Source organism: Nuphar pumila, chromosome 5, assembly GCF_984573655.1.
Source record: "Nuphar pumila chromosome 5, dmNupPumi1.hap1.1, whole genome shotgun sequence".
NCBI classification, from domain to species: Eukaryota; Viridiplantae; Streptophyta; class Magnoliopsida; order Nymphaeales; family Nymphaeaceae; genus Nuphar; species Nuphar pumila.
Window position 1 is genome coordinate 102,651,777 of NC_143253.1, and position 9,967 is coordinate 102,661,743.

The window sequence follows — 9,967 nt, forward strand, 5'->3', positions numbered from 1 at the left end:
AAACTAATCAGGCCTTACATAGCTACATGTCCTGATTTTAGTCCTATTTTTTAATAGGCCTGTGATTTGGGTCCCTCTGTAACTTTGTCCTATTTTAACAAATTGATTGGTTCTTGGATATACAAAATTAAGACCCAACAAGTCTGCACTAAAACACAAATAGTTATTTTCAATAAGCAAGTGAAATAAACCAGAACCCCAAAGGGTTTTGTAGTGAGATGGGACCTAGGCCGCTAGCCAGGTGATCTAGGTTCAAATCTCATAGGCGTCACTCCTTGCACAAGCCAAAGCATGGCGACTCCTCGACAGCAAAGTGTAAGCCCATGGAGTTTTACGCAGACAGGACAGCAGCTGTAAGTACAACATGCAGAGCAGCACGAATATGTCTCTGATAATGAAGGTGTTCTCCGTGTAAATATAAAAAAAATGAAATAAACCAAACACAAACCTAACGGATTCATATTTGAATGGATTAAAAAAGTGAATAAAATACACCAACCAGATTTGAATCCTACATTAATATACACATATTCCACATTCTATAAATTTAATTACCCATAAATTAATGAATGCGATTTGAGACCAACTTGGTACACAACCTACCAAGTTTGTTCCCAAACTAAACTAAATTCAGAACTAGTTGTAGCGTTGGCTCATTGTATGCACCCTCCCCTCTTCCAAAAAGCAAGGGCTCTACACACCTGGGCTAGGTGTACGGGCTTTTTGCTGCAAATCCGAAGCCATGAAAAACAACTATTCCCAGTGGGCAAACAGAAGTAGGGGTGGCAAAACCTGACCCTACCCGACCCGCCAACCCGCCTCTTAGGCAGGTTCGGGTTGGGCTTAAGCCAACCCGTTTAATAAATGGGTTGACCCGCCTAACCCGTTTATTAAACGGGTCGGGTTTGGGTTGGGGGTATGCCAACCCGCCAACCCAGCTGACCCGTTTAATAAACGGGTTAGGCGGGCGGGTCAACCCGCCAACCCGCCCCGCCAACCCGTTTTCCCGACCCAACCCATTTATTAAACGGGTTGGTGGGTCATGTCGGGTTACCCGTTTATTAAATGGGTCGGGTTAGTGTTTGCCACAGCCGACCCGTTTAATAAACGGGTCGGGTTCGGGCTGAGGTATGCTGACCCGCCAACCCGACCCGATTGCCACCCCTAAACAGAAGTGCTTGTGTAGTTCTAAGATGCATATACTAAAACAAGGCTATGGTTAACGTGACACCTCTTCTCCCGTAACAAAATGTCTAAACCATTATAGTGGTTTCTTCTTGTTAGCGAAAAAAAAATGTGGGCTTTGCTTGTCTGGTAGGTGCAGCTAGCGCACTTCACCTTGTGTTGGGACGTTGCAGGTTCCAAACCCAATGGTATAGTTGTAAATATATGATTATGTACTAAACACAGTAAAATACATGTTTTTATCAACTAAATAATGACAAACTGAGTAACGGGTACGTGCTAAATGAGTTTTTCTGTATTTTTTTTTTGCAGTTTTCGACCCTACAAATGTGTTGGGCATGATCGATTTACCAGCAATCCCCACTTGGATCATGTGTTTTCAATGGAAAAAATGATATTTGGAGCCACAAAATTTTACAAAGATTTTGAACAATTGATTTTTCAAACATTATAAAAACCCACCCCTTGTCGGAATTGAACACTTCAATAGCAGGTCCCTATAAAATAAAGTACATAAATCACATCTATAAGGTAGGCATTTAAAAATAAAATAAAATAAAAACTGAAAAACTCATTTAGCACTTTTCATTTAGCATATTTTATTTAGCACGTACCATTTACTCATAAGTTCATAACAAACCCATGTCCACATTGGGGGTGTCAATAGGTTGGGTTTGGTTCGGACACAGGTGGAACCAACCAGACTTGGATCTGGTTTTTGGGTATGGTCTCGGGTCTAGACCCAGGTCCTAACTGGTCCGGAACCGATAAAAACTACATGAACCCATACCATACCTGGTAAAACCATATTTTTTTATCATTTTTACTCAAAGGCATGGTCCTCTTGCTTAATGATAGAGATGGTGGGATGGGTACATCTACTTTTTCTGCAAATTGTTGGCCACTCAATTGTTGATTCTGCTTTAAAGTAAGGATAATAAAAAGGTTGGTTTTTTTAGATTGTTAGTTTGCTTGTAGCAAGATCTAGAGCCTCTCTCTCTCTCTCTCTCTCTCTCTCTCTCTCTCTCTCTCTTTTAGTTTGTGGTAGAGATGTATTACATACATACACACATACGCACGCACAGGTTTTGGTTGCTTGAGTTTTTTGGGGTTTTTGAGTGATGTTCTGAATTGGGTTTTTCTCATTTGCCACTTTTTTTATTGGACTTGATAGTTTTGGGTAATGGATTTTCTGTAAGAGTGCTGAGAAGATTAAGCAATGGTGGGTTTTTTTTGTGGGTTGTAGCTTTTTCTGAGTATTGTTTTGGTTATTTTAAGAAATAGATTTTAGTTTGTTTTGGTTAGTAGGTATAAAGTCGTGGGGATGTGCTAGAGAAATTTGAGATTAGATCAATCATTGAGCTACTTTTAGTTTGTTGGTAGCGATGGAAGGTCATCTATCAGCAGGTAATCTGCTACCAAGCCCTCCATATGGTGTATTAGGCCTTCAGGGTTCTCTGAATGTCCATCGCCATAAAAAAAAACCTCACACTAACGCGGTCGCCCATCCCCAAGTTCAGGATATGTTTCCCATGTCTGTTGGAAATGCGAACGAGTGTGGTCAGCAGATTCCTGTCATGGATTATAAAGGCGGCCATTGGAATTCGATGAATGCAGATATGGGCAAGACTTTTATGAGTGATGAGGATGAGCCTAGCCTCACTGATGAGGGAATTGAAGCTCATAACGATGGTGGCCAAGGAAAGTTGAATTCACAGTGGCATCGTATGAAGTGGACGGATGCAATGGTGAGGCTTCTGATTACGATTGTATCCTACATTGGGGAGGAATCAGCTTCTGAGTGCAGTGGTGGAAAGAGGAAATTCGCGATCTTGCAGAAGAAGGGGAAGTGGAAAGTGGTCTCCAAAGTCATGGCTGAAAGGGGTTATTATGTTTCGCCTCAACAGTGTGAAGACAAGTTCAATGATCTGAACAAACGGTATAAGAGGTTGACGGACATGCTTGGTAGGGGCACATCGTGCAAGGTTGTCGAGAATCCGGCCCTGTTGGACTTGATGGGCAATCTCTCTGAGAAGACGAAGGAGGGTGCTAGGAAGATTTTGAGCTCAAAGCAGCTGTTCTATGAGGAGATGTGCTCGTATCATAACAAGAACAGATTTTGTTTGCCTAGTGATCCTGCTGTTCAGAGGAGTGTGCAGTTGGCTCTTAGAAGTGGAGAAGATCGTGATAGGAGGTGGCATTTGCAGGATGATGTCGATGAAGATGAACAAGAAGAACATGAGATCGATGAGAGGGATGATAATGCTGAGGGCACCAATGGATTTCATGATGAAAGTGATGGTCTTCAAGAGGGTGATATCTTTTCAAAAAGGATGAAATCGAAACAGGATGCTGAAGATGCAAGCTTTTTTAATGCTTCTAGCTCTCAGGACTCTGCCAGAAGATCTCATCCTGAGACTCTTGGCCCAGACATGCATCCTATGCCCCAGGATGGGTCCAATGCAACTTGGATGCAGAAACAGTGGATGAGGAATCGTGCATTGCAGCTGGAGGAACGAAAGCTGAGCCTTCAGGCTCAAGTTTTGGAGTTGGAAAAGCAGCGTTTAAAGTGGCAGAAATTCAGCATGAAGAAGGACAGGGAACTCGACAAACTTAGGATGAAAAATGAAAGGATGAAACTCGAAAATGAGCATATGGTGTTAGAGTTGAAACATAAGGAGTTAGGCAATGCATACAACTAAATATGGTGCATTTTGTGGTTTGTCATCTTGTTGTAGTATTGGTCACAAGTGGGCATGGTTGCCTACCTTGAAGGGAATCAGAATTGGCAACGGCACATCTCATGGTTGGTTGCATTTGGTTGTGGGGTTATACACAAACAGAGGAAGATGCACTTGTTTTCTAAGTAAATGGTCTTTGTTAAGGAGAGGCCCTTTCTGCACCTATCCAATACCCAGTAGAAAGATATTTTCATTGAACTGAACTCTAAAGTGGTTCGCCTAGCTTGCAACCTTTTGATATACATCAAAAATTGTGTTCATTTATGAATCTCTGATGTCTGCACTATTACTATTTGAGATTTCCAAGTGTGTAAGTATCTGGTGCCCTGCTAGGTCACTCTCAATATTGTTTTCATGTGGAAAATATTAGCCCAAACTCTCCAGTTATGCCAAAGATTTGAGTTGTTTTATCCTTTTTCTTGGGTGTAATTGGCAAAGGTTGTACATGGTTTTGTTTGAACCATCTTCATTTTGATAAAGTTTGTGAGCTGCAGCTCAAAGACTTTGTTGACTTGTAATGTTTACTCTGCTGTTCTCTTAGAAAAATTCCATTATTTTTGTATGCTTTGCTTGTTGGAAAGAACTTTGTCTTTACTTTATCATACAGTTCCATCAATTCTTTTTCTTGCCTTGGGAGCAGAGCATCTCCAACGATGGAGGCTAGGAGAACCGAGTGATTGGTTCAGGAAATGGTTTTGAGTCTCTCTGAACATTGTCTATGTGCAAGCCTTTTTTATTTTAGCCTCTTTCAGCCATGATTGACTCCAAGTTCTTCAGCTTTGACAGTTACAACTTCTTAACATTGTCAAATTCTTACTCTTAACATCATTCCATAATGATTCAATTTGATTATGAAGGAAAAATTGTTGCAGTGTCTTCCTTTTTTCTGGTTGGTTCCTAATGTGTAAGTTAACTTTAATTGTGGTCTCTCTTGGAGTTGATGAAAGTGGCACGTTAGAGTGGGAAGCATGCTCCTAGGGAACGTGCTTTTGAAGTGCAAAACTCCTTGTTTCTGAAATGTTTGAGATTCAATGAAGTTCGTGATTCTCACACATGAAAAGGTCAATTCCTTAAAATGGAAATCATAATTATAATGTGATTATGCTGTTGTATTATTTCCTTCATGTAGAGTTGGTAATTCTTATTCTTATTAGGTCATTGGTAATATAGAATATGAATTTTTTATTATGTTGGTTGTCATTTGAAGGTTGAACACTAACTTATTAGATGTTTACATGGATATTATATTCTGCATAATTTCTTTTATTCTTTAGTTTTATGTCTTTTTACATTTCTATGACATTATATTTTTATTGGTCAAAAGAACATATTACATTCATTTCCATTTAATTCCTGTGTTACTTGATTGTTTTGCTTCTCATTTCTTGCTTCTTGGGAATCTTAAAATACTTCAATTCTGCTTCTCCTATCCATTCTCAATTCTAGTTCCTAGTTTGGTGAATTGTATGTATTAAGCTTCATTTTTTGGATGGTGAATTGTCTAGTGTTCTAATGTCCTTACATGTTTCTTTGGCTGATTTGTTATTGTTAGGGAGGCCATACTAGAAGGGAAGAGTTATTTTTGTGATCCATGTACTCAGGACTCATGACTACCATGTTGAAGTTCGAGTCATGTTTCTGTGCTACAGGTTCTAATTCCTAATGATGTGAACGTGTTGGGAAAAGTTGGACATGGAAATACTTATTGTTTTGGGGAGAATTTAAAAATATGTAGTTTTTTCCTTGGGGAAATCTTGAAATGTTTTTGAAAAATGAATCTCTGAAGAAATCATTGTGATAGATGATCATTTCATTTTGGGTTTTTCGATTGATCATGATAATTTGATAATATTTTTTTTAATAAAAATATTTTAAAATTTTGATAAATTAAAGAACAGTTAATACTAGTATTTGTGATATATATGTGTGTGTGTTATATAGTCTACTGTACAGACAAATCTAGTGGGGAAATCATAGGTGCAAGCTCTATCCACTTAATCTAACCTGACAAGTGTGTTCAACAGGGTTTATTTGTTAGGATTTGCACTTCGGATCGTGCTTTTTTGACATCAACATATTTTCTTGGATATATATATATATATATATATATATTCTGGGTGTATATGTGTATAAAGTCAACAGGAGCTAACTGATTCACTAGGTTGACCCAACTAAGTCCTGAGTCAATCCCAGACAAGTCAAATACTGATATCTAGGTTTAGGAACCATGGAAAAGAGTGGGCGGCCCACTTCCCTTCTTGTCATGTCTTCAAGGTGATTCTTCATAACACCATGTAGTGGAATTGAAAGGATATGACGAGTTTACAACTCACTAATAGCACACACTCCCAGACAAGTCATATGTAGGTTCTTTATTTATTGATCCTATTTCAATTGGCTTAATTGCATGTAATGATATCTCTAAGAATAAAAAAATAATGCCTATTAGGGCAAGATCACAACAGAACCCGCAAAGGGGTACTCACAAGAATCACAATAGCACACACTCACAATAATAAAATAAATATTTTATTGATTAAGAGAATGCACAAAGCATGCATAACAAAGAGGGGATAACAGTCCCCTATATTATATGCAAGGGAGAAGGCTTCTAGCCGTTAGAGCCTAACAGCTAGTCAGACTAGCCATTAGATAGCTCTAACGGCCAGAAGACTGAGCAAAAAACCTAAATGCCCTTAAAGGGCATCAAGCTAAAAATACAAAAAATAAAAAGTAAAATTTACATGCAAAACCTAAATACATTCTAAAAATAGAAAAGATATAAATACATACAAGAATGTATATAATACATATATGTATGTATATACACATATACAACTTAACAGTCAGCAGTGTCCGCAACTAGAGAAACTGTAGCAGAGACTGACAAGTTCAACCAAATGCTATAAAATTTAAAATCTGCTGGTGCTGTTTTATGCAGATTTTACACATGCTATTTTTTTGTGAACTCACAACCCTTGAGCATCATACTGTTGCCATCTTCTCTTGACAATCATATGCTGTAAATATTTGCACTTGTTTGCCATGTTCTATTGGCAGTCAAGGAATCCAAATTATATGAATTCTGCTCTAGTGCTACAGTAGTGCCTTGGGGAAATTGAACCCTATAAGTGCAGTGTTAGTATATGCTTGCTAGCTTCTAAGAATTTGGTATGTGAAGCTTTAATTATATAGTTTTGTTAGTTATATTAGTTATATTGTGTTGTGTCATCCGTCTTCCAACTGTCTTTTCTTGAAACTTAAGGTGAATACCTTCAGATTATAGGGTTAAATCATGTTTATCTTAATGTTATTTGATGAAGTCCGAGTGCTAGTTCGTAAGGAGGATGCAAGCGCTCATGTCAACATTGAAATAAAGGCAATAGATGATGACCACATGCTTTCTTCTTTTCCATTTTTGGTTTCTTCTGTCTTTTGCTTTTGCAATGTTGCTTTGCCTGCTTTAATTATGATGCAGTTGATATTGTAATTGTGCCAAAAGGCCCAATACTGTAGCATTTTGGTCCACAAACACCCATGACACATTTTGTATGTGTGTGTGGGATGTATTATACTTCTTTTTCTTGAACTTATTTCTCGTTCTTCATATTTCGTTTGATTTAGTACATACAAGAAATTTGGTATCTGTCACTCTTATTACTGCATGTTCAAGTCTTCTCCTTGATTTTGTAATCCAATTTTGTGTACTGGATAATAGTGGTCTCATCATTGTCCGAGTCTGAGAATACATTTAGTGGAGAACTTTCATCTTCCATACTGGTTGAGCTAGCCTGTGGCACATATCATGAAAATTCTGTTCATGGTTTTCAATGCAGAATTTCCTTCCATCATTCCTGAAAAGCATCCATGTTTATTTTGGATGATTTTCATAACAGAATCACACAGAAACTATAGTCGTGAATCAGGAATAACTGTGTGAAAGGGTATTCAAGGTAAAATAGATAAAGGGTCACATTGGAGTGTATAATCTCTCTCTCTCTCTCTCTCTCTCTCTCTCTCGTATCTAAAAGGGTTGGTTACTGTTTTCCTAGGTAACCAATCTTCCCTTCTAAGCCAAGGTTCACTCTTGTTCATCATGTTGTTTTCTGCTTTGTATAAAGTTAAAAGATGTGCAAGCAGTGGGTCAGGGACATATAACAATTCGTATGCAACATAACCTCAAGCTAGTTTGTCTATCCTTGTTTACTGTCTAACATATTATCATAATTTGGGTTGGTGGAATCTTTGATTACTCTTTTTGGGGCATTTATGTGCTTCTCTATTTTCTTTCCATATGTGCTTGACAGTCACTTTTCCTTTCTGTTGCACAGGAAAATAAAATTTTTATAGAGATTACTTAGATGACAGGATTGATAAGGAGTGCAACTTTCTCGTCTTTCTACTAAAGGGGATGCATTGCATGCAGTGCATTGGGAAATGACTCTCTGTTTGGGGTCAAACGAGATAGCTGGATGGTAGGGCTGCACTATCTTAACCGAAAGGTCTCTAGTTCGAATACCACATGGCCTTAGCTGTAGGTGTTTGCTTAATCTGAACTTACAGATGTGTTTTATAATAAAAAATGCATTATTTAAGGTAAATGTCATGTTCCGATGTATTTTTAACTTTTTTTTCGTGATAGTTAGAAAAATATAATGATATTCGTCATTGTGTGGCTGAAATAAAGTCATGCTGGTTATATATCTGATCTGGTTTTTAAAGATGTAAACAAGTCGGATTCAATACAAAATGTAGGCATTTTTTTATCCTACATAATTAGAAATGGCTTAATTGGATTTCAAGTTAGATCCTGATCTGGATGGAAAAAGCTACTACTAATCCGGATTAGCTTAAGTAGTTAACTGGGTATGCGTTTTACATCTAATCAGATTTGAACGTCAGTCGGGTTCAGATTCTGGTGTAAAATCGTAGACTGAATCCAAGTCTAATTATCCAATTATCAATTGGATCTTTTAGGACTGGCTTGAAATGCCTGGGATGGTTTTCTGTCTAGTTTCTTGGACCTGATCCTTCTCCACAATCTTGTCCTGCCAGTTGTGCAAAAATCTGAGCATATTTACCAACGGGGCCTCGCTTGTCTGGCAGGAGCAGTTAGTGCACTAGATGTTGCAAGTTCGAACCCCAAATGGTACGATTGTGTAACTGATAGGTAGGGATGGCAGTTGACTGGGGTGGGGGACAAGATCTCCACCTCCGCCCTGTCTCAAAATCCTGTCCTCCATCCCTACACGGGTTTTGATTTTAATCTCCATCCCCGTTTCATGTCCTCCATCTCTGGTTCAAACGAGGTGAGGCTGGACGGGGCCCATTTCCCCTTGGTCCATTGCCATCCATAAAGAAGGATTGGGGACAGGGCAGGACAAGTCGGGGATCGGGATGGGGACGCGGCGGGGGAAAGCGTAAGTCCATTCTCGCTGCCATCCCCGCACATGTTTTTATTTTAACCTCCATCCACGCTTCCATTCCCATTTCATGTCCTCCATCCCCGGTCCAAACGGAGCGAGGCAGGGCGGGGCCCGTTTCCCCCCAGTCCACTGCCATCCCTACTGGTAGGTGTCTGCCTAACCCCGGCTTTCTCCGTCGAAAAAGAAAAAAAATCAGAGCATATTTGAAATTTACAAGAAGCGCGAAGCATGGTAACAATATAGCCTATATATAGCGATGTATCACCATTTGCTTCAAAACTATAAATTTCTCAAAAAACAGCCCAAAAAAATAGTTATTGCGATATATCGCAATAAGTTTTGAATAAAAACCACAATATTTTCTTTTCTTTTGATCTTTTTCCAGATTTTATCTTCCAAAATGATGTGGGTTTATGAAGAAACCGATATTTAAGGTATTTATGTGCAAATCTTTGCAGGTTGCACTATATTTACGTTTTTTTTTTCTCATACCATACCTTTCTGTTTAAGCCTAGATTCCTTAATTCATGGTATAATCTAAGTTTTCTTTTGGGTGTTCCAATATTTTAGTAGTTTTTATTTTCCATTTGTGTTTCACTTAAACATTTGCTGCAG

General features: G+C 38.6%; 1 protein-coding gene across 1 annotated transcript; it reads left to right on the forward strand.

The window, feature by feature from the left end:
- Positions 1 to 2,315: 2,315 nt before the first annotated feature.
- On the forward strand, positions 2,316 to 4,528 carry LOC149837954 (uncharacterized). Its single transcript, XM_090006285.1, has one exon. It carries the CDS (start codon positions 2,571 to 2,573, stop codon positions 3,885 to 3,887), a length of 1,317 nt encoding a protein of 438 aa, XP_089862411.1. The 5' UTR covers positions 2,316 to 2,570; the 3' UTR covers positions 3,888 to 4,528.
- Positions 4,529 to 9,967: the final 5,439 nt, after the last annotated feature.

Bases quoted from the DNA above. Each gene is read 5' to 3' on its own strand.
- LOC149837954 (XM_090006285.1), top strand. From the start codon at position 2,571: ATGGAAGGTCATCTATCAGCAGGTAATCTGCTACCAAGCCCTCCATAT.